Raw genomic sequence first — 26,225 nt, forward strand, 5'->3', positions numbered from 1 at the left:
TATAATGTGTTGCATGGAGCACTGGGTATTATACGCAAACAATGAATCATGGAACCCTACATCAAAAGCTAATGATGTAATGTATGGTGATTAACATAACATAATAAAATAAAATAAAAAAAGTACTGTATAATGTAGTAGGGAAGATAAGGCATATATGCAGATACCAGAATATAGGACACTATCTTAGAAACCCCATACAAGATAGAGACAGTGCTTTAGGGATTCAGCAGACATATTAACAATATTTATTTGTGCGCCTGGACATTTTTTCTTTCATTAACCTGATGATTTACCCTTCTTTTAATATCCCTTTATGAATATGCCATGTAGAAAGCTGTCTAGTCCCTTTAAAATTTTATCTCTTGGGTACTATTATTGTTATTTGGAATAGCGCTCTGATTACTTATTCTCAACTTACCAACTGAGGATTTGAAATATGCTCCCTTGTTCCAGTATTTTAAAATTTAGTGAAAAAAAATATTAATCTCATCAATGCCTTTCACAAGTTTATGGGTTTTGTTCACATAAAAAGAGCCAAATTTCATATTTTCTTATATAGCAATCCTTTTTCTTTGGTCATTTTATAAAAGGTACTCACTTCTAAAACTCTGCCAACTATAATTTAATCTTTCTTGGGTGATTTAGAAGTCACTTTAGGATGTTAACAGTGGCTTAGAGTCATTTTTGTCAATATCTTTGGGTATAGGATACAGAAGGCATTAAAACTGGATTGGATTAAATTGATTGCAGAACTGGGTCATGCCCCAAATGCCACCTTTTTAAATATATCAAATTTTTACTTGTCATTTTTTTCTCTCTCTCAAAATTACAAATGTACAAATTAAACTCTCATTAAATTGAATTCACAATAAACAAGAATTTACTATGTATACACGAATTAAAATATATAGCTACATTTTTACATTTAGTACACTTTTTCAATGAATTTACAAAAGGACAAAGCTAAATAAAATACTTACATTAGCTGCACCAAGAAGTATTAACGTAGGCCCAAGACCTATTGTATATATTGATCTGAGCATTATTGACACAAGAAATGGTCGAATACCCACAGGCTTGGAGAAGAAAAACAGCATAGATGTGCAGACTGCAACTGCTATCCAAAGAAGAACTGAGAACAACGGAGAAAGTGTACCTGTAATATGAGGAAGAAGTTTATTTTTACTAAGAACAAAAGTAGAAAATGTTAAAATCTTTGCCACTCTACTTTATGTAACATAGCAAATCAAACCATAAGATACTGAATTTCATAACAACCCACTCTACACACTGTATATTTAGAGGAAATGTCTCTGAACACATTACTCATTACTCAATGCAAATATTCATTGCATTTCCAGAAAGTTTGTGATTATTTTCAGGATGTTAAAATACTCACTAGTTAATGTAGCTTCCATTAACTCTGAGAATTGTTCATCTTTCTCTCCTATGAGAGTTATATGTTAAATACTTCTGCTAATGTATCTCACTTGGGAACTTTAATTCAAAATTTATGGTTAATGAGTGTTAAATGTACAGTTAAATCATATGAAACCAAGGATTTTGTAACTGAACTCATAACTTGTTTTGTTCTATTGTCATAAAGTTTCTATACTGCAGATTCTTCTAAAGAATTCAGAATGTAAAATATCCAGTCTTTAATAAAATAGACACAAGCTTTATCTGTTAAAATATACATGTGTATAAATGTATATGATGTATGTGTATATGTATGAGTGTATGTACTAGAAAGCCAACTCAAGCTCTAAAAAAAGTTGAGCTTTTAAATCATCAGAAAACAAAACAAAAATCATCAGAAAACAAAAGTTCCAAATACTTAAAAAACGAACCCCATAACACAAAATTTCTTTATAAATTGCCCAAAAGAAGTTTAAAAATATATCTCCTTTAAAAAAAAAAGTATAATTCATTGACGTTTGCACTGACTATGTGAATTTAAGGAATCCCCAGTTGAAGGTCATGTGGTGACCAAGTAAAGTAAGGGGCCACATTCTTGGGCTGATTAGATCAGCTATAGGACCTCAAACACATGCCTATTGGCTAATGAAGTCACAGGGGAAACAACAAAATGGAGATTTTCCACTAGTTATTTCTTTTGGACTGTTTCTATTATTTATAAAATTCACTTCTGCATGCAAAATACCACAAGTGCTTTGGTGTGTAGAGTTTTTGTATTATCAGTTAAACCCTGGGATTATCTGAATTCCTTCATTGAATTCTGTGTAAGCCTTTAGTTCGTAGTGAGTGCTAATAGATCAAAAGTAGGTAGGAAGAGCCTGTCAGACATTAAGAAACAAAACAAAAGTCAGGTAGCAAACAGCATTAGCTTAGACATGTTTATTTTTGCAATGTTTGTCCTTATCACATTGACTCAAGCAAAGAGTGATGAAAGATGGTTGGGAAGAGAGATCTGATCTAACCCCTTCACCAAATTTATTTATTTGTTTGTTTGTTTGTTTGTTTATTCATTCATTCATTCATTTGCAAGAGAGAAAGAGTTCATGAGCCTGTGGGTGGGGGGAGGGAGAAGGGGGAGGGGCAGAGGGAGAGGGACAAGCAGACTCCCCGCTGAGCGGGGAGCTGATGCGGGAGCTCGATCCCAGGACCCTGAGATCATGACCTGAGCTGAAGTCAGATGCTTAACCTGAGCCACCTGGGTGCGCTACCCCCCTCACCAGATTTATGATCTGATAAGATGACTTTGGGGAAGGGGAAAGAAGAGGGGTACATATCTCTGGAAATTACCTTAATTCACATCCTCTGGCAATGCTAAAAAAATGGATACCCAACTCAGGTTTATTATAATGTTGGTTTATAAGCACTTTGTGTCTACCAAAACATAACCTGACCACTAACTTCCCAGATCTCAAAGAGCCATGGAGAGAATCAGACCTTCGACTTTCTCTCATGCTTATTTGGATGTCTTCAGAATGTAAGCTTTGTAAGAGTGAGGATCATCTCTTATCTCTGAGCCTATCACGGTATGTGGCATGTAGCAACAAGTAAATACTTACTGATTAAATGAATAAACAAAAACATAATCTGTGAACTCATTTTGAGTAAGTAACTAAGTCTCCAGTTATAAATTTGCCAAGTTGTGGAGCCATTCTTAAGTTTACTAAAACTTTCAACATCTATGCACATTTAATGACTTTTAGCGAGTCATTGGACTCTTCAGTATAATTCATAAGCAGTGTCTTGGTGTGACATTCTTACTTTAAAAGTCCTAGCATTGACACCTATAGTTACATTCCTCATTGTTATTAATGCCTGATAAGCTAACCACATCTTGACTATTCTTTCCTAGGCAATATCTGGCTTGCCAAGATTTCCCCTTGATTAAACAAGAAATTATAACCATGCACTTAAAACTGGGCATTTGATCTCTTTTTAGAAAGAACTCAAAGATAATCTAATGTTGTACCTTGCACATAGTTTAATACTAAATATGTATTTGTGAAATCAATAAACTTATAAACTTATAAATAAACTTATAAAGTTATTTAAAATGGCTATTGACAATATTGCCAATTGTCAATTGTCAATAATTTGTAATCATATTCTGTAAGAATAGTCACACTGGTTTTTAGCTGAAGATTTAATGCAAAAATTAATAAATTGAAACTGACAAACTCTAGAGAAGACAGTACGGATTGTTAAAGCCAGTTTTTACCCACTGAGGATGGGAGGGGGGAACTCTTCTTAATACTTTATATTTGTATCAATTTTCTATAATAAGCATTGTTCCTTTAATAATGGAAAAATTTTCTAGAATTCGCTCTACATATTTTCAAATCTTAGAAAGTATGAATTTTGTCCTTTATGGAAGAAAATTCTAACAGCCAATTTGGAGACCTCAATTCAAGTCATGTAATGGAACTCTCCTATCCACCTCACATGACTCGTGTATAGTTCACTGTACAGAACATGCTGCTTCTTACCTCCAGTCCCTCTCCATTTCTCTGCCTCCCATGTAACTTCGTAAGACTCTTTCCCCCACCTCAATCCAGCTAAAGTGGACATCCATCCATAAATCCATGGGTGGTCTTTACTATTGTGCCTTACTCATTTCTTTGTCCCTGAACTAGATCATGAGCTCCTTGAAGACAAGGACAGCTTTACCAACTTCTGTGTCTTTAGGGCCTAGTACAGTGCCTGGCACATAGCCACACTTCATCAATGGTTGTTATTAAATCGAATGAATTAAAATCACCGTGAAGAACTTAACTTTCTTTAACACAAAGCATTTGAGGGAAAAATGAATTACACTCTAAATTTGAACCTGATTTAAAAAAAAAAAAAGTCATACGCTATCTGGAAATAAGAAATGCACATGGCAGCAGTTTTCTCCACTAACTAGTCTGCCTTTGCCAAACTGGGCAGGGACAGTTGGCATGGCCAATGTTCAGCTTCTGAATGGACATCTGGGATGTTCTCTAGCACCAAAAGCTGCTCTCAGCCCAAACCACCAGCACCTCATTCTTCCACTTTGGGTACAAGTTTCCTTTTTAGAGAAGCATATGTTAAATAAATAAACCAATTGACCAAACCAAAACCTATAGCCACACAAATAAGCCCTGCATTCCTGAATAAATGTAAACCAAGCTCACCCCCTTGGGAAACCTGGCCTCAGTGGCCTGTGATTCCTGGTGGAAATGACCACTCAGAATCAATCCATATCATTGGGAAAGGTCAAGGGAAAAAAATGGCTTCCCTTCCAAAAATGGTAAAGAGGAAATGAGGAGAGAAGAAGCCAAAAATATTTAGAATGGCCTAAAAAGTGATATGCGTAAACTTTTTGTTACTACACCTAACTATGAGTTTCCTAAAGCCCAGTTACCACGTTGAATTGTGTGGGATAAAGGAGAGGCGACCTGGAACCGCCCTCAAGAGTTCACATCCTCAGGCTGAGAGGTCTTCTATTTTCCAAGGGTCAGCAGTGCCCTTCTGGGTACACCAGGCCTTTCAGTTGCCCGAAGGGGCCTTCCTGGGCACCTCCCTACCGTTCAGGCTCTCAGGAGGAGGTGGATCAGAGCGAGTCCAGTTGTCTTTCCAGTCCAAGCAGAAACCACACATTCCTGTCAGGTTCCCTCTACATGACAGTGTAACCAGGAAAGGCAGTGAGGGGATTCTTACTGCACTGAATTAGCCAGGGAAGGGGAAATTTGGTGAAAAGGAAGGAACACTAGGAAATGTTTGAGAATCTGCCTCTCCTCCCAGAACATGCCTAAGATTGCCTCAGATCAGGGTTTCAGTCTCCTGCTTGGCACCGTAGCTTACCCTGCAGTCTCTTGAGAATGCCCAAAGCCTCGTTTCCGACCACCTTAGACTGCAAACCAGTCTGGGGAAGTCTATGGGAAAGCTGCATTTAATTAAAGGAAAAAAAGGTATTTCAAAAAAAAGTTTGAAGATGTTTGTTGTTATTGTTCTTCCTTGTTCCTGAATCCTATTCTGATCCTCAACCACGTTTATAGCAATTTAATTAGCATTAACCTAAGGTGTTATGAATCAAAAAATTGCTGTAGTCTTTATAGTTGAATAAATAAAAACAACTGCTTAGTGTTTCCCCCCACCAAATAAATAAATAAATAAAATAATGCAACCTGAGCTCTTCAAAGCCCAGCAATGAAAGGCCATTATCTACAGCAGGGGTCGGGGAGGGAGTGCACTATAAGCTGATCCCCTGAGAATCACCTTCCCCTAAGTATCTCCTTTTAATTGTTATACACCACTACTCTGGTGGAAGGGAGACAATATTCTCTCAGTTAATATTACAACCCAACAGTGAACCAGATCTAAGTAATTCCCAGCTTATGTGTGATCAGGTCGGAAAACATGCTTGGAGAAAGCTTACACAACCCATTGCCTCTGCGAACCCCCTGTCCTCACAGAGGACACAGTGACTCTGGAGAAGCCTGGAGGAGGGTCTGGGGTTGGGGAAGGTGGCTCATTTTGACCAAAGGTCTTTTTTTTTTTTTTTTTGGCCCAGGATTTACCAGGTGATTTCATGATTAACATCTATACCCAGAATCCAGGGACTTTATGGTTGGACAGAATCCTCATATTTATCTTTATTTTTAATTTTTTTTTAATTTTATTTATTTATTTGACAGAGAGAGACACAGCGAGAGAGGGAACACAAGCAGGGGGAGTGGGAGAGGGAGAAGCAGACTTCCCGCGGAGCAGGCAGCCCGATGCGGGGCTCGATCCCAGGACCCCGGGATCATGACCTGAGCCGAGGGCAGACACTTAACGACTGAACCACCCAGGCGCCCCAAGAATCCTCATATTTATTTATTTTTTCTTTTTTAACTTTTCATTTCAAAACACTTCCAGATTTATGTAAGAGTTGCAGATAGAACGCAAAATTATTTTATATACTCCTCACCTGGATTTCACCTTACATAACCGCATTACAATGATCAATATCAAGAAAGTAATATGATACACCATTTTTATCTTTTCTTTTTGGAAATTGAAGAATAATTAACATGCAATGTTATATTAGTTTCAGGTGAACAACCTAATGATTCAACAATTTTGTACATTGCTCAATGTCATCAAGATAAGTGTACTTATCTTAATCCCCTTGATCTATTTCACTCATTTCCCTCCCCCATCTCCCCTCCAGCAATGATCAGTTTGTTATTTAAGAGTCTGTTTTTTGGGGGGCGCCTGGTTGGCTCAGTTGGTTAAGCGTCCAACTCCTGATTTCGGCTCAGGTCATGATCTCAGGGTCGTGAGATCAAGCCCTGTGTTGGGCTCCATGCTCACCACATAGTTTGCTTGAGATTCACTCTCTCTCTTTCCATCTGCCCCTCTCCCATCCCCCACTCTCTCTCTAAAATAAATAAATAAATCTTTAAAAAAAAAAAGAGTCTGTCTTTTTGTTTGTCTCTTTTTCCTTTGTGTGTTCACTTATTTTGTTTCTTAAATTCCACATATGAGTGAAATCCTACTATATTTGTCTTTCTCTGACTTATTTCACTTATCCATTCATCTGTGGATGGACACTTGGTTTGCTTCCGTATCTTGACTATTATAAATAATGCTGCAATAATGATAGGGGCGCATATATCTTTTCAAATTAGTGTGTCCATTTTCTGAGGATAAATACTTGGTAGTTGAATTACTGTATCATCTGGTAATTCTATTTTTAATTTTTTGAGGAACTTCCATACTATTTTTCACAGCAGCTGCACCAATTTGCATTCCCACCAACAGTGCACAAGGGTTCCGTTTTTCCCACATCCTCGCCAACACTTGTTATTTCTTGTTGTTTTGATTTAGCCATTCTGACAGGTGTAAGGTGATATCTCATTGTGGTTTTAATTTGCATTTCCCTGATGATTAATGATGAGTTTTTTCATATGTCTGTTGGCCATCTGGATGTCTTCTTTGGAAAAATGTATATTCATATTGTCTGCCTATTTTTTAACTGGATTTTTTTTTTGGTGTTATTTATATATTTTGATATATAAATCAATATATTTTGAGTTTTTTATATATTTTGGATATTAACCCCTTATTGGATATAACATTTGTAAATATCTTCTCCCATGCAGTAGGTTGCCTTTTTGTTTTGTCGATGGTTTCCTTTTGCTATGAAAAAGTTTTTATTTTGGAGTAGTCTTAATAGTTTAATTTTGTTTTTGTTTTCCTTGCCTGAGGAGACATATCTGGAAAAATGTTTCTATGGCCGATGTCAAAGGAATTACTGCCTATGTTTTCTTCTAAGGAGTGTTATGGTTTCAGGTCTCACATTTAGATCTTTAATCCATTTTATGTTTGTGTGTGGCATAAGAAAGTGGTCTAGTTTCATTCTTCTGCATGTAGCTGTCCAGTTTTCCCAGCACCATTTGTCAAAGAGCTTGTCTTTTTTCCACTGCATATTCTTGCCTCCTTTGTCAGAGATTAATTGACTATGTAAGCGTGGGTTTATTTCTGGGCTCTCTATTCTGTTCCATCGATCTATGTGTCTTTTTTTGTATGTGTGTGCCAGTATCACACTGTTTTGATTATACAGCTTTATAGTATAACTTGAAATCTGGGATTATGATGCCTCCAGCTCTGTGCTTTTTTCTCAAGACTGCTTTTTCTCTTCAGGGTCTTCTGTGGTCCCATATAAATTTTAGTATTATTTGTTCTTCTAGTTCTGTGAAATACAATGTTGGTATTTTGATAGGGATTGCTTTAAATCTGTAGATTTCTTTGTGAACAATATTGGTTCTTTTAGTCTGTGAGCATGGAATCTCTTTCCATTTGTTTGTGTCATTTTTCAATTTCTTTCATCAGTGTTTTATACCTTTCAGAGTGCAGGTCTTTCACCTCCTTGGTTAAGTTTATTCCTATGTGTTTTATTATAATATATCACTTTTATCTAATCTATAGGCCTTATTCAAAGTTCATTAATTGCCCAATTAACATCCTTTTTCTGGACTAAGGTCACATAGTACATCAGTTGTCATGTCTCTTTAGTCTCTTTTAATTTGAGCCATTCCTCTATCTTTATCTTTTGTAAGCTTCACGATTACTGACCAATTATTTTGAAGAATGTCCCTTATTTTGGGTTTATCTGAAGTTTCCTCAGTTTATGTATTTTTGGCACAGGATGCCATGCCCTTGTCAGTGCATCATATCAAGAGGCGCCCAATGTTGCTATGTCTCATTACTGGTGACATTAACGTTGATCACTTAGAGTGATTTCTCCACACTACTATTTTTCCTCTTGTAATTAGTCAGCATGTTGGGTGAAATACTTTGAGACTATGTCAATAACCTCTTTCTCGTTATTCTTTTTCATCTAACATTCACCTATTGATTTTAGCATCCACTGATGATTCTTACTACAGTGTCATTTGCCAAATGGTGCTATTCTATTTCCTCCTACATTAATTAATTAGAATACTATTGTAAGGAGGAGGTTTCTCGTCTCACAATCCATATGGACTCCTGGATTCTTATTTTATTCTATGGGTTATTTTGTATTATTGTCAACACTTTTTTTTCTCAAAATTTCTGCAGATGTGGTCACTGGGAGTCCTTTCAAGTTGGATCTTGTGTTCTTTGACACGTCTCCATCATTTTTTTTGGAAGGAATGTTAATGCTCAACTAATCCACCTTTAAATCAGCTCGAAGTGCTCCTGGCAAGTAGTCATCCAAACTTTGTTTGACAAAATCCGGTATTAGAGAACTTGCACATCCAGCACAGGATTTTCCTTCTCCAGACAGTTCTGATGTCCAAGTATGCTTCTCAGTTTTGACTTTGTTTTCTCAGTCTTTCTAGCTATTCAAAGTGTACAACTGAAGGTTAGAGACTGAGCTAATCCTGACCAAAATTTTAACTGTATTCCTAGAGTTACAATTAAATAACTCATCCAGAACTGTAATTAGATTAACCAAACATGACTTTGGGATTCTATATTGCCAAAATGGCTGCTCATGCCTTCTCTTTTCTCTCAGCACCAGCGCCCCCCACCCAACACAGATACCTAAGATTGAGCCTCCACCTTGGTTATGACTGTTAACTTTTATCCAGTCTTTCTGAAGAGTAAAGTCTGTCACCTGATGATGAGGCACCTTGGTTTTCAGTCTTGTTTTGTTACTCCTATTTCTCTCTTCTCTTGGAGCCTTACTCCAAATTCTACTACATGTGTGGTTTCAAGTGCTTGTTCAACGACCAGCTGCATCAGCAACACCTCAGAAGCTTGTTAAGAAATACATATTTATGGGCTCCACTGCTGAATTATTGGGCAAATCTTCTAAAGCCTCAGATCTTCATCCATAAAGATGAAGTGCTTACTTTACAGAATTGTCAGGAAGAGTAAGTGAAATTATGTATGGGAAGTGCTTAGCATTCTGCCTGACTCAATCTAAATGGTAAACAACATCAGCTGCTATTATTATTATCAATATTACTATTGTAACTGTTACTTGGCAAGTATCAAAAATGTATCAGGTGTTTTACTTTCTCCTGAATGAGTAAAAAGTAGATGTCTAGAGGGGTGGCATTGCCCATTACCATTATAGTTCACGTACAATAGGTGGCAGCAGAGGCTATATGCACTGGTTCTCGTGGTCACGTAAGGGTTATCATGGAATGGAACTCATAAAAAAATATGTTCTGTATGAAGATTTGTTCTCTTCCGGTTATCTATATACTTCCAACCCAATTATCTATGTAGAAAAGTCCTGGATGGGAAACAAAAAAGTTAACCTTCTACTCTAAGATCTACCATTTTTTTAGCCTCTCAGGGATTCCATCTCTTCATCTGTCAAATGAAGATTTGATATTAGATGATCTCTAGAATTGCTTCCATATCTAAGACTTAATGCTTCTGTTAACTGGGACTCTACAATTTACTCTCAACGTTCTGTGCGCAGATGATATCAATTTATCATTTCATGTTGGACTTCTCTCCTTACAAGGGTTACATTCTTCTGTGCCAAGAAGGCTATCATCACTAAATAAGACTAAACACAGTGAAAAGAAAGCTGTTGCCACTTCCTGCTGTATTTGCAACTTCCCACAATGGATGGCCAAATATTTGCTCTGCTTTCATTTGCTATTTCACTTATCACACATCTGCTCCACCGCCAAGTATTCTTTCGGCACTGGCATGCCTTCGAAAAAATCAAATTTTTTTAATAACCATTCAAATTATACCTAAAAGTTCGGACTTTGATATCTAGTATCTGTAATGGAGCTTTGAAATAGCAAATTACTCCTGGACTCCCATCTCCCTTCATGCTCACCTCCAGTTCATCTGAAATAGGCTTACATGCCTGTTGTTTTCATCATACCATCACTTTCACTGGGCTTCCCTTTGTACTATTAATATTTACCTTGTAATGACAATGACATCAACAATAACTAAGCTTCACAGAATGCTTACCAGGCACTATTCTAAATGCCTGACCTAGATAGCATCTCATTAAATTCTTACAACAGTCCTACAGGTGAGATATGAAAGCAATTTGTGGTTCCTGTGTCCTGATGTCGTTCATCTTTTCCTTCAAGGCCTTCTTTCCGCACACATTTCAAAGCTACTTACCTGATTGTATCCCAAGGCTGTAACATATTTTCCCATGCACTTTGCCAGACTTAAACAAAACTTAATTCCCATGGTCCCACCCGTTAGCATATTTCACCTCTACATCCCATTTCACCTAAGATGAGATAATTTCTCTTGTCTTTGCTTTTGCAAAACTTCATTTATTTTTAGTTTAATAATATTAATTTCAGTCAATCATCCTTGTAGAGACATCCTAGACTGAAAACAAGAGTTAACCTTCTAATCTGAGATCTGAGATATTCTCTATGATCATATTCTGTCCTATGCTGTACATTAAAAAAATTTTTTTTTCAAAGTCCATGTGTGCTCATTATAGAAACCTTAGACAAGATAGAAAGCAAGGAAGAGGGTTAAATATAAACTCCACTATTTAAGGTAATCACGATAAATATTTTGGCACTCATTTTCCCATATAATTGAGATGCCATATTTAAAATGCTTTCAGTCATATTAATCAGTAGAAATAATTCTTTTTCATTGCCTTGCTTGCCAGTATAGCATAGCTCCAAGAGCTCTTCTGTATATGAGCTTTTTGAAAACTAACATTTCTATTGACCGTAGTTTTCTGCCTAATCTACTTATCATCATGCTCCACTTTCAATGAATACAGAAAATTTTAACAAGAATTGCATTATTATTTGTTTCAGAGGTACAGGTCTGTGATTCAACAGTCTTACACAATTCACAGAGCTCACCATAGCACATACCCTCCCCAATGAACAAATAATACATTATATGTTAAAAAAAAAAAAAAGAAGATAGTAGGAAGGGAGAAATGAAGGGGGTGGAATTCGGAGGGGGAGACGAACCATGAGAGACTATGGACTCTGAGAAACAAACTGAGAGTTCTAGAGGGGAGGGGGTTGGGGGGATGGGTTAGCCTGGTGATGGGTATTAAAGAGGGCATGTACTGAATGGAGCACTGGGTGTTATACGCAAAGAATGAATCATGGAACACTACATCAAAAACTAATGATGTAATGTATGGTGATTAACATAACATAATAATAAATAAATAAATAAATAAATAAATAAATAAATAAAAATAATTAAAAAAAAGAATTGCATTATTATTATTTTGAAGCTCTAAATAGCCAAGGAATGGATTATCAAGAGTATTATTTTTAGAACTTTAAAATATTTATCATTTAAAGAAAGACAAGCACTTGCCTTCATCTCCATCATCTCCAAATGGGTAGAAGAGAGCAACAGCTAAATTGATGAACACAGCCAAGTTGAAGGATATGCTCCCCCAGAGGGATATGTGCCTCGAGAACCAGAACAGTGCAGGGTTATCTAGTAAAGCAAAAAGTATGATGGGACAAAATAGAATAATTAATTTTGGTTTCAACACATGAACTCTATGGAAATAACATTTTACCAAATGTGTTTTTGCAAAGTAGTATAAAAGTATACTGAAACAAATATTCAAAATGACTTATATAAGAAAGTTTACAATCAATACTATAAGGGGGTTTTCGATTTGATTCCTTTTTTTATTCTTCAGTCAATTTACACCTAAGCCATGGTAAAAGGGTGAGAAATTTTGCAATTGCTAAACATGGTCAGAATAAGTGATTCTGTAACAATTCTAATACATCCCTAGAGCAGATTAAGGGAAACACGTTAGTGGGGCCCCTCTTCACGGAGTAGTATGTATCACTTTATAATTCAGTAATATTGATAAAACGGTCCCACTCCCATGCTTTACAGTCAAATAAAAAACCCAAGCCAGATACATGTCTGATGAAAACTCTTATGACCCAATCACAGTTACCTGAAATCCTGACACTTAACACCATGGCCTAGAACTGCTTATTGGGAACTAGTGATTTATGATACCTAAGTTTTAAACCGTAATGCTTCCTAAGCACTTGGGTTTGGAACAGCAGAAAAAATGTGAAAGATACAATAGGAAGTACTAATAAGTAGGAGAGTCTTAACCAAATATTTTCAGAAAAGAGATTCCATATTTATCTTCAGAAATGAATTAGTAAATTCATCTACTGAACATAGTTGACCCTAACCCAAAATCAGTTCTTTCTACCTCTCCTAAATAATTGAAGAGATATGCAGTGCATACAAATTTGACCACAGGACTTTTCCAGGTCTTGTCCCTTCTTAACTCTTAATATCTAAACATAAGATCTAAAATATTGGAGTTACTTGAGGGAGAAAGGCACATCAACTTTCAAATAGAAATTATAAACTTTTCAAATTAGGTTCTGTGAATTCCAATCTGGGATCTTCTGCTTACTTCTAAACTGTACTTCCCTTCAGTATATGTTGTTTTCCTTCTCTTAGACTGAAGCATTCCAACCCTGGAATGGGCTGTGATTTGCCATGGCATTTAGTTGACTAATGTATATTATACTGTAAACATCTGCATCTCCATCATTTTTGAATTAGGAGTCTTCGTTTTAAAAAGGAGAATGTTAAGACAAAATTAGAAGATGTTGATGCATGTATTTGCAGTATATCCATCTAATGAATTAGTTTCTATCTGTACCTCATAGTAAGTTGCTTCTAAATTTTCAATGTAAGATGTACATTGGAAATTATTTTAAGATTTGTTTTCCAGTAAATGATAAGATATTTATCCAAAAAAGAACAAACCCCACAAGCACGACATCCTTATTCAACTTACTTTTGTCAAGGATAAAATGTGTGCTTTTCAAATGTCCCAAATAAAATTGTTGAGTCTTCATATATTCTGGACACTCAAAATTTTCTCTGAATCCCCTAAGGTTCTACATGGCAAAATACTAAGGGAGAGTCATTTCTTTATTTTTTCAAATATTCTGATAAGAAAGCCTAAAAATGCATGCATATGCATATGCAAAATGCATATAATCTTATATCCAAAGATGATGTGTCTCAAGCTCCACTCAAATTCATAAACCACACTCATTAAAGTTCCTAGAAAACTAGAAGCACTATTGAACAGAGGTATTGAGAACATAGGCCTGCTTGTCTGGAAGACTTCCCCCAAAGATAGAAAAGACCTAATCAACAGTTTCTCCCTATTATATTTTGTTAAAAACTCATGATATATGGGAAAATAAACCAAAACTTAGTGTAAACTATAAAACTTTTAAGTTTGAAAATTCAGTATTTCCAAATAGACTTGACCCCTTGAGATATAAGTAATGGGAACTATTACCATACTACTTTTTAACTGTAAAATGATAACATTGCCTTATTGGAATACAAGTGCCACAGAATTTTTAGTCTGATTTGGAAAGGTAAAGATATGTTGAAAGAAAGAATGACTTTCAAGAAAACATTAAACAATCTACTGCATCGTAAGATCGTAAGACAACAGAGGACAAGCATGCTGGTGCTAATGTCTCTCCATACCACTCACCGATTGTTAAAGCCAGTCAGAACCTAGCCAAGGACTGCAAAGCTGCAGCTGTTCAGCAGTTGAAACATACAGCTGTAACCCTGCATTTCATAATATTTATAAAACTATAGGATCAGCATGAAAAGATGATCTAATTAGTCTTCTGTTTTTATTAAGCCACAGGTGTCTCAGCTCCCACCCAGGTGTAGACTGAGCTTACACTCTTAAGCCTTTAAGGGACTTCAGTAACATCAGAAGGTAAGAAATTAAAAATCGATTTAAATGAATGCTGTCATGTATTCCAAAGTACCAATATATCTACCATTACGCTCAAAACTAACAATTTTGGTTTACTGTACTTACTCCTGATTTTTTTCTGCCACTTCATTTCATTGTAGAGATCTTCTGTTTGCTGGAAAAAGTCATTCACTTTACTTCCTTGTTCATCCCTTTCAGTTGTATTGAACACACGGCACTTGGATTCTCGTGTAAGGTATTCACATATATTGGGGACAGGAAAAACTATTTGTTCCATCGTCCTATCATGCCGAACAATCTGAAAATATTAATTTGCATTTGTCAGTCTTGGACTATTTTTTTGTTTTTAGCATGAGCTTATGAATGATATTTTACGAATTCAGGTTTAAAAAAATATGCCACCCCAAACAAAAAAATAAAAATAAAAAAATATGCCAGCTTGAAATACCTAAAGCAATTCTTTAGTGTACTACTTTTCATTGTTGTCTTTAAGAAAAATTAACTGATGAATGTATCATGAATATCTTATAAATAACAAAACCCCAAATCTTTATTCTTTTTGGACTAACATTAAAATTTTGCCACCCATTTTTATTTCCATGAATTACAGCAGAGAACTAAGAACTAAGTGATTGGCTACATAACCTTAAACACAGTACTTAGTATATCTGTATCTTATTCTTAGCTTGGTCTTCCTAAAAGAGCTATTGCTGTTAGGGACCAAATGACATACTCAACATGATGTGCCTTGAGTTCTGCAGAGAAAGGTGCTTTGTATCATTAAAATGTTTTCCTACTCATGGTAAAACATATTTTTGTAGGTTTCATATCCATTCAAGTATATAACCGGATGTAAATATTCATTATTTTGAACTTGTCTTATTTGGTATTTGTGACAGTGTAATGTTAGACTAAACAAAACAAAAACAGGATGAATATTTTCACAGAAATTTACTATGTAACAAGGTTTTATGTTGACTAAATCTCAAAATTCATATTCATATACTCTGCTCAGCCCTCAAGAATGAATCAGGATTGGTCTAAGCCAGAAGGGTCATCCTATTCCCCTTCACCACGGGCTGATACAGGGGCAAACATGTTACTAGTTCCAGGAAGTGAGGCACAAGTAGAAATATGCTGGTGATGGGGGGAAGGGGAATCAGGAAAAGGCAGACAGCCACATGAGACAAACAAAATAATAACAACAAAAAACTAAACACACAACACGAAAACACTTCTTTTGGCCTGTATCCTCTTTCTTCCCACTTAGAACAAAAGGTAGTGTAAGGGCATGATGCTTAAAATGCTGGCAGCCATTTTGCAACCATGAGGTAAGCTATCACCAGCATAATAAGGAACACCTAGAGAAAGAAGGGAAACACCTGCATGTTTAAAGACATCATTGAGTCATGAGTCAACTGTAGAACTACTGGTACCTTCAGACTTCCTTTTATGTGGGATAATCAAATATTTTTATTGTTCAAATAATTGTCAGTCTGGTATTCTGGTACTTGTAATTGAAGCTATCCTAAATAATATGTTAAATATGCAAACTACATACTAGGATACTATCATAAAACACACAAAATGAAATTTAGTAGTGGTAAATAAAATTCCTGAACATAGGTTTTTTTTTTTGTTTGTTTGTTTGTTTTTTAAAGATTTTATTTATTTATTTGAGAGAGAGAGAATGAGAGAGAGCACGAGAGGGAAGAGGGTCAGAGGGAGAAGCAGACCCCCTGCTGAGCAGGGAGCCCGATGAGGGACTCGATCCCAGGACTCCAGGATCATGACCTGAGCCGAAGGCAGTCGCTTAACCAACTGAGCCACCCAGGCACCCCTGAACATAGGTTAAAGAAATCAATTGTACAAAAGAAAAATTGGACCTATTTGGTATTGTAGGGGGAAAAAAGGTTTGCTTGATCCAACAGTGTCAAACAAACAAACAAACAAACAAACCAAAAATCTCAGGATGCATTTAAGAAATAGTGTTTCTATGCCACAATCAAGTGGGATATATTCCAGGGATGCAAGTATGCTTCAATATCCACAAATCAGTCAATGTGATACAACACAGTAACAAAATGAAGGATAAAAACTTTATAATCATCTCAATAGATGCAGAAAAGGCATTTGAGAAAGTTCAACATCCATTTATGATAAAAATTCTCAACAAAGGGGGTATAGAGGGAACATATCTCAACATAAAAGCTATATATGACAAGGTCACAGCTAACATCATACTCAACAGTGCAAAGCTGAAAGCTCTTCCTCTAAGATCAGTAACAAGACAATGATGTTACCACTTACCACTTTTATTCAACATAGTATTGGAAGTCCTAGCCAGAGCGATTAGGCAAGAAAAAGAAATAAAAGGCATCTGAATTGGAAAAAAGAAGTAAAATGGTCACTATATCTAGATGACATGATATTAAGTTTTCTTAATATCCCATCAAGAAACTATTAGAAATAATACACAAATTCAGTAAAGTGGCAAGATATAGAAATCAACACATAAAAATATGTTGTATTTCTATATATTAATAATGAACTATCAGAAAGAGAAATAAAGAAAACAATCCCATTTAGAATTGCATCAAAAAGAATACAATACCTAAGAATAACTTTAACCAAAGTGGAAAAAGATGTATATATTGAAAACTATAAGACATTAATGAAAGAAATTGAAGAAGCCACAAATAAATGGAAAAATATTTCATGCTCACGGATTGGAAGAACTAATATTTTTAAAGTATCCATACTACCAAAAGCAATATATAGATTCAATGCAATCCCTATCAAAATTCCAAGGCATTTTTTCAAATAGGACAAAGAGCCCTTAAAAAAAAAAAAAAGAACAACCAGTTTTAAAATTTGTATGGAACCATTAAAGACCCCAAATAGCCAAAACAATTTTGAGAAAGAAAAACAAAGTTGGTGGTTTCACACTCTCTGGTTTCAACTATATTACAAAGCTATAGTAATTAAACAGTGTGGTATTGACATAAAAACAGAAATACAGATCATTGGAACAGAATAGAGAGCCCAGAAATAAACCCATGAATATATAGCCAATTAATTGACCATAAAGGAACCAAGAATATACAATAGGGAAAGGACACCTCTTCAATAAATGGTTTTGGAAAAATTGGATGGCTACATGCAAAAGAATGAAACTGGAGCACTACCTTACAAAAAAAGAAAAGAAATTAACTCAAAATGATCAAGACTTAAACATAAGACTTGAAACCATAAAAACTCCTAGAAGAAAACAGGCAGTAAGCTCCTTGACATAGGTCTTGAAGATGATTATTTAAATCTGACACCAAGGGGCGCCTGGGTGGCTCAGTCATTTAGCATCTGCCTTGGGCTCGGGTCATGATCCCAGGGTCCTGGGATTGAGCCCCACATCAGGCTCTCTGCTTGGAGGGAATCCTGCTTCTCTCTCTCCTACTCCCCCCACTTGTGTTCTTGCTCTCGCTCTCTCTCTCTCTCTGTCAAATAAATAAATAAAATCTTTAAAAAAAATCTGACACCAAAAATAAAGACAACAAAAGCAATAATTAAAAAGTAGGACTATATCAAACTAAAAAGCTTTTGCACAACAAAGGAAACCATCAACAAAATGAAAAGGCAAGCTACTGAATGGGAAAAAATACATGCAAATCAAATATCCAATAAGGGGTAATAATCAAACTATATAAAGAATTCACACAACTCAAAAAGTTAAAAATAGAACGACCCTACAATTCAGCAATTGCCCTACTAGGCATTTACCCAAAGGATATAAAAATACAGATTTGAAGTGGCACATGCAACCCAATGTTTATGGCAGCATTATCAACAATAGTCAAACTATGGAAAGAGCCCAAATGTCCATCAACTGATGAATGGATAAAGAAGATGTGGTTAATATATACAATGGACTATGACTCAGCCATCAAAAAGAATGAAATCTTGCCATTTGCAATGACATGGGTGGAGCTAGAGTATATTATGCTAAGCAAAATAAATCAGGGAAAGACAAATATCATATGATTTCACTCATATATGGAATTTAAGAAACAAAACAGATGAACATAGGGGAAGAAAAAAAAGAGAGGAAAGCAAACCATAGAGACTCTTAACTATAGAGAACAAACTAAGGGTTGATGGAAAGAAGTGCACGGGGAATAGGTAAATCGGTGATGGGCATTAAGGATGGCACTTGTTGTGATGAGCACTGGGTGTTAAATGTAAGTGATGAATCACTAAATTCTACACCTGAAACCAATTTTACCATATATATTAATTAATTAGTATTTAAATAAAAACTTGAAAAGAAAAAAAAGAATTCATACAACTCAATAGCAAAAAACCCCAATCTGATTAAAAAAATGGGTGGAAGATATGAATAGACAGTTTTCCAAAAAAGACATAAAAATGTCCAACAAATACACAAAAAGATGCCCTACATCATTAATCATCAAGAAAATTCAAATCAAAACCACAATGAGATATCATCTCACACATGTTAGAATGACTATTATCAAAGAAACTAGAAATATTAAGTGTTAGTGAGGATGTAGAGAAAAGGGAACTCTTGTGCACCACTGGTGAGAATGTAAATTGTGGTGGTCACTGTGGAAAACAATACAGAGATTCCTTAAAAATTAAAACAAGAACTACTGTATGATCCAGCAATTCCATTTTGCAGATTTATCCAAAAAACCCCAAAACACTAATTTGAAAAGATATCTGCACCCCCATGTTCACTGCAGTATTATTTACAATAGCAAGATATGGAAACAACCTAAGTGCCTGTCAATGGATGAATGGGTAAAGAAATTGTGGTATACATATGCAGTGGAATATTATTCAGCCATAAAGAAGAATGGTATCTTGCCATTTGTGACAATATATGGATGGACCTCAAGGGCATTATGCTAAGTGAAATAAGTCAGATAGAGAAAGAAATACCACATGATCTCTCTTGTATGTGGAATCTGAATATATATATACATATATACACATACATAGACACACATGTATATACATACAAGCTCATAGATACAGAGAATAGATTGGTGGTTGCCAGAGGCAGTGGATGGGGTGTGGGAAAAATTGGTGCATTGCTTTTGCTTTTTTTTTTTTAATTTAAATAAATAGAATAAAAATAAAAAATAAAAATAAATTAAAAAAAAGAAACGGAAGGGCGCCAGGGTGGCTCAGTCAGTTAAGCACCCGACTCATGATTTCAGCTTAGGTCATAATCTCATGGGTCGTAGGATCGATCCCCACAACGGGCTCCATGCTCAGTGGGTAGTCTGCCTGAGAGTCTCTCCCTCTGCCCCTCCCCCCATTTGTGCACACTTGTGCGTGCGCGCTGTCTCTCAAATAAATACATCTAAAAAAAAAAAGAAATAGAATTTTGATTATTATAGACCAAACAATTCAGTCCCTTTATGAAATGTTATGTTTGATTCTGGTCATCACATTCTACAAGGGGCACGGACAAACTGGAGGAATTACTGCAGACAATGGGAGTGTATTAACTGTAAAAAGCCAAAATGGATAATTGTTTCAATACATTTTTTCAACAAATGCTTATTCACTCCTTAGGTGAGGAGGTCTGGGGAACTCAAAGTGAAAACACAACATGAATCCCAATCTATAAGAGCCTCTAGTTAAGTAATCATGGTTCTTCAAATGTTACAGCCAAGCTATCATGCTAACAGAAGAGCAAATGTTCTGAACAGTGGGGAAACATTAAGGTGGGCTAGTGTGAACTCTTCATAAAAAATAACTTTCTAATTATTCAAATTGTTCAAAATTGGATCTGTTTCCTTCTGAAGTCGTGAGATCTCTATCACAGGAACAATTTAAAGTAGAGGCAAGATCATTACAGAGTAATTTCTCCTTGAATGGGTGAGTGAACCAGGTAACACACAAGGTCCTTCATATTTCTCAGCATCTTTGAGTCTATTATTTTAGAAAAATTATTTTTAACAATAATCATTATTGTGGTGATGCTCCAAGGCACTGTGTCAGTAGGGGACAAGTGACACATAAGACACATGTTTCAATATGATATATTAAACTAACAGCATGATCAAACTGCTGTGGGAGTACAGTGGGATAAAATTAATGAATGCCTAATGGGTGAGAAGCCTCTCTGAATAGAGCATATGAGCTGGTCTTCCAATGAGCATGGGGACTGGTCAACATGTAGAATTTACATCATCAGCCCAGACTGTTCCTTTGAACACTGGACTTCTGTACCCAACTTCAGGAATGCCTCAAAGTCACCTCAAATTCAATTTATCCAAGAACCAATAAATGATCTTCCTCTCTCTTTTAACTGCTCAAGCTAGGATCCCAATGCACTACACCAATTCTGCTTATTTATTTAAACCAGAAGCCCAGGGGCATCCTTTTCCATACCATTTTGCTTAGGTTGTCACATTTTATAGGGGGCATTATAAATATCCCTCATACACACACATACACACATGTATGTACGTGTGTGTATGTATATTTTTCTCCAATCCAGTCATCTTCAGTACCACCATCTTTCACATTTTCTATTAAAATATCTTTCATCTGATCTACCTGCATCCCCATGCCCCATTCTCTTTTCCAATTCTTTCTCCAACAGCAACTAGAGTAATCTTTTGAAAAGAGTCCCCCGCCTTGTGTGTTCTTTTTTTTTTTTTGCTTTTAACAACTTCATTTTTTTTTTGTTTTATTTCAATTCTATTAGCCAACATATCATTAGTTTCTGATGGAGTGCTCAATGATTCATGAGTCTGTATAACACTCAGTGCTCATCACATCACGTGGCCTCCTTAATACCCATCACTCAGTTACCCCATTCTCCTCCCCACCTCCCCTTCTGCAACCCTCAGTTTGTTTCCTGAAGTCAAGAGTCTCTCATGGTTTCACACCTTCCCTTCATTTACTTCTATCTGAAATTCTGTGCCCAATCTTTACTCAATCTTTAATATATTCTTTATGGCAACTATCTCTGTGAAATCCATCCTGAAATTCCCCAGGCACAGTTAATTGCTGTTTTCTCTACATTTCGTTGGCCCTTTGTTTATGCACTTACTACACGGAATTATCTTCTGTATGTGTATGTAACTGAGAGAGAGTAAGTGATCCGCAAACATTTACCAAATTTGTGTATTTACAGTGAAATCCCTCCTCATTGCTGGGAAACCAATAAAAGTCCTACTTCAGACAATAGCCCCAGCTCTCACACAGGTATTAACCAAATCCTTCCTCTGGCCCACTCAGCCCACCTGCTATTCCTATCTCTTCTAATCATGTAGCTTTGTACCATGACTTCTGGGACCTTCCTCAGAACCTTAGTGGTTTGGCGATAAATCCGTATCAACTTCTCCAGCTTCCTGAGGTGACCAGCCTCTCAGGCTCTAATCACCTGATGCAATAAGCAACGTTTTTGCTGCTGGTCCAGCTTATGGGTTCCTACGTCGAGTCTCCCACCAAAGCTGCAGTACTATTAATGTTTATAAACGTGAGCAAGTGATCAATTTTGTGACATGTTCATTATTCCAAATATTTGGCAATAGCAAACAACAAGGTATCGTGATTATATATCCTGAGAGTTAATAGCAGTGATACCCATCATGCATTCTGCTCTAAACTAAAAAATATCCACCAAAATGAATAAATGTATGAATGTAAATTACAAGTGACAAGCGTCAACTACTCTGCTCACTTCTGCCTGATTAGCTCTGCCAACCAGTGTCAAAATGATACCAGAGCTAGTAAATGACAGCCAGATGGGTCTCACAACACATAATGGTAAATCCATGTTGACCTACCCCTCCTCAATTGCCAAAAGCTATTAAATAATATTGCATGGGGGGGGGGGTCAATTGCCGTGTACTGAAAACGAGAGCTGCTAAAGCACTCCAGGTTTATGCCATCGCTATGAGCACTTTATAGTGCCTTCCACACTTTTGAACACTGCTTTACACAGAGATCTCTCTTTTAACAAGCCTTTTATAGTTTTTACAGAGAATGCTTTTCTTGCATGATAGCTTGTAATGTAATTATCTTTTCATCAAAACATCACTGCCCTGTAATGATTGCTTCCATGACCAACACAACATAAAAATAACGTTAATTACAAAAGAAAATTCACATATCGTTCTGGCCAAAAAATAAAGACCACTTTGAAAGATATGCACTTCAATTTCTCATAGATCACTCCTTGCATCTTATCTTTTGATGTATACTTTTACAGTTTCTATTTTTCAATTCTGCTTCATTGTTCTAGGAAACAATTATGAAAATGGTCTGAAAGAGAAAGGGAACATATATTTTCACAGTTGATCCTTTTCGAGAAATAAGAGATGGTTACCTCGATCTGTGCAGTGTGGTTGGCATAATATTTTAAGGCTTCATCCCCATCATCTGGATCCGATCCTGGTTTGAGCATCTGCTGTAAGAGTTTGTTGTGACGAGCCAACTAGAGGGAAAGAGAAGGTAAAGCATTTAGGTCTCTTTTTCTCCCTTTCCTGGGGTCAAACTTTGAAATTACTTTGTCCACTGGTACCCATAGCTTCACAGTTCTGGGGTTAATGCTGATTAATTATGCTTCAGGAAACATATCCATTTGAAAGGAATAAATAATGAAATCATGGGGATCAGCTATTATTACTACATCAATCTTACATTTTTTTATTTGGCAATGTATATGTTCCTAGCATGAGAAGACCGTGTCTCGCCCAGAGTAGGTGCTCAATTTATATTTGTTGATTAAATTTATATCTTAGATAAATGTATGATTGTTCCAGGAAGAAGAAACACCCACAGAGACATATAACTGATGCTCTCTACAATAAACTATATGCACATCAAACTGATCAGCAGTGTGATACTTCAGTAGGGTTAGCAATACCAATCTAAATGGCAGCTTCCTATCTACCTAAATAAATAGGTATTTACATTTCGGAAGGATTTCTCTTATGGCATCTAATCAACCTACACTAGCAGTTTGTACTAAAGTCCTATGCTTCTGAATATTCATATGTCAAAACTGGCGCTTTATCTCAGTTTTATTGTAATTCGAAATGGGCATTTAAATAACGAGAATTTCACCACGAATGATCTTAAACTGCCGTTGATGGAAGTAATCTTTCTCATTTGAATGTCTATGACATTTGTTAGCTGGTTCTCTCACTTTCTAGATAACTAATACATATTGCTTTCACATGCCACTTTTCTGGCTCTCTTGAACAATTCCTGAAACCCTGCAATGTCTTTATTATTATTTTTTTTTATTATGTTATGTTGATCACCATACATTACATCATTAGTTTTTGATGTAGTGTTCCATGATTCGTTGTTTGCATATAACACCCAGTGCTCCATGCAGTACGTGCCCTCTTTAATACCCATCACCAGGCTAACCCATCCCCCCACCCCCTCCCCTCTAGAACCCTCAGTTTGTTTCTCAGAGTCCATAGTTTCTCATGGTTCGTCTCCCCCTCCAATTTCCCCCCCTTCATTCTTCCCTTCCTGCTATCTTCTTCTTCTTTTTTTTTTTTAAACATATAATGTATTATTTGTTTCAGAGGTACAGGTCTGTGATTCAACAGTCTTACACAATTCACAGCGCTCACCGTAGCACGTACCCTCGCCAATGTCTATGACCTTTCAGATAGTCTATTTATGCCTCAAGTTCCCTGAGGGCTTCCAAAATCAAAGAATCTCCATATAATTCTTTTATTCTGGCACCGTTCCTATCTTTTACTCTGTGCCAGTCGCTATCCTAAATACTTAAGTACGTGATCTCATTTGATCCTACGAGGAAATCCTGAGGTAGACACTGGCATTATCCTCGTTTTACAGATGAGGAAACTGAGGCACTGAGCATTTAAGGGACTTGTCCATGATAATGTACCTAGAAAATGATAGAGCCAGTATTGAATGCAAGCAGAATGATTTCAGAGTCAGTATTCTTATCAACATTACAGAGCAATAAATAAGTCTTTGTACTATTCTTGAGATGTTAATTCAAATTGTGATTATAAAGAATGGAGATAAATTTTAAATAATAATCCAGAACCTACAAAGCCTAATAAACATTATCCTTGTAAGTGATAACATGGTAAATTAAATATTCATCCCACTGATGCTGCTCTAGAGCAAATCATTTTTGAAACTAATATTTTAGAATTGGCTTTCAGGGATATTTATAACTCACTCAAGAAAACTATTTACATTTCATTCTTGACTAAATGTGAATTGTACAGATTTTTATTACAAACTCTAGTCATGAAATTTGTTCCGACTTGTAGGTGCTTCTAAAAATCTAAATGTGTTTCAAAGGATACAATTATTGTAATCATTTAGGCACATTAGCATATGTTTTAAGAAGTTTGTTGAAGGTAAAATTGGCATGATTCATTTACAGTTTGCATCTGGGGCATGAGAAAAAGAGGAGTTAGGTTTGACTCTGAAAGTATTAACCTGAGCAACTGAAAGTTTAGAAATGCCACTTGCTAAGGAAAAATGCAGAAGGAGCATATTTAGGGAAAGAAAATCAAGACTTTGGTCTTGGACACATGAAACTTGATATATTATGCAAAAGGAAATGATGAGCAGGCTGTTGGATGGATATGTTTTTCAGGAGCTCTGAGCAGAGGTCAGGATTGGAGCTATATATTTAGGTGTTGTCAGTATATGCCTGATACTTAAAATTATGAGCCTTCATGGGATGACCTAAAAGTGAGCTGAGTCAGAGAAAAGAGATCCAAAGAACACCAACAGAAGTTAGGAAGAGGAGAGGCATCACAGTGAAGAAGACTGAGAAATTTGGGCAAGGGAGGTCAGAACAAAACCAGTGAAACCTGGTGTCCTGGCAGCCAAATGAAGAAAAAACTTCAGGATGGAGGGAGTGATCATCTGTGTCAAAAGTCGCAGACAGTTGAATCAAATGAGGACCAGGAAGTGGCCATTGGGTTGAGCAACTTACAAGTCACTTGTAACCTTGACAGCAACAGTTTCAGGGAGTGGTGGATACCAAAGCCGCTGTAGTGAGTTTAAATAAGAATGGGAGAAGAAGAAGTATAAACAATGAATATAGGCAACTCTTGAAAAGGGGGAGCTAAGAAATAGGGTGGTAGCTAGAGAAATGGATAAGGTAAAAGGGAGGGCTTTTTAAAGATGGGAATGATGACATGTTGATTTGATTTTGAGAGAGATGGAATGTTTGCTAAAACAACATCTTGACCAGGTGAGAATGGAATGCCCTAATATATAAGTGGAAGGTTTTGGCCTTAGACAGAAACAAATTCAACCATACTGACAGCAGAGAATATGGTCACAGTTTCAGGAGGGTGGCGGTTTTGATGATGGAAACACAGAAAAGTTTTTTTTTTTTTCTGGTTACTTTTATTTTCTCAGTGTACTAGTAAGTTGATAATAGGGATGAGAGAGGAGGTGTTAGAAATTTGAGGAACAGAAGGTATGAGAGTGAGCTAGGGAAAGCGAACAACCTTAGAAA

At 36.2% G+C, this 26,225-nt stretch overlaps 1 protein-coding gene across 7 annotated transcripts in view; it reads right to left on the reverse strand.

The window, feature by feature from the left end:
• The window catches only part of ITPR2 (inositol 1,4,5-trisphosphate receptor type 2), a 494,379-nt gene that overhangs the window by 85,933 nt on the left and 382,221 nt on the right, over nt 1-26,225 (reverse strand). For all 7 annotated transcript variants that reach the window (XM_036080194.2, XM_078075789.1, XM_078075790.1 and 4 more), the window contains 4 exons: nt 23,076-23,183; nt 14,810-15,002; nt 12,271-12,396; nt 984-1,159 (listed from right to left, as the gene is read on the reverse strand). In XM_036080194.2, the coding sequence (XP_035936087.2) occupies nt 984-1,159; nt 12,271-12,396; nt 14,810-15,002; nt 23,076-23,183 (603 nt within the window). The remainder of the gene's footprint in view (nt 1-983; nt 1,160-12,270; nt 12,397-14,809; nt 15,003-23,075; nt 23,184-26,225) is intronic.

This window comes from Halichoerus grypus, chromosome 6 (assembly GCF_964656455.1).
Source record: "Halichoerus grypus chromosome 6, mHalGry1.hap1.1, whole genome shotgun sequence".
Classification (NCBI taxonomy): Eukaryota; Metazoa; Chordata; class Mammalia; order Carnivora; family Phocidae; genus Halichoerus; species Halichoerus grypus.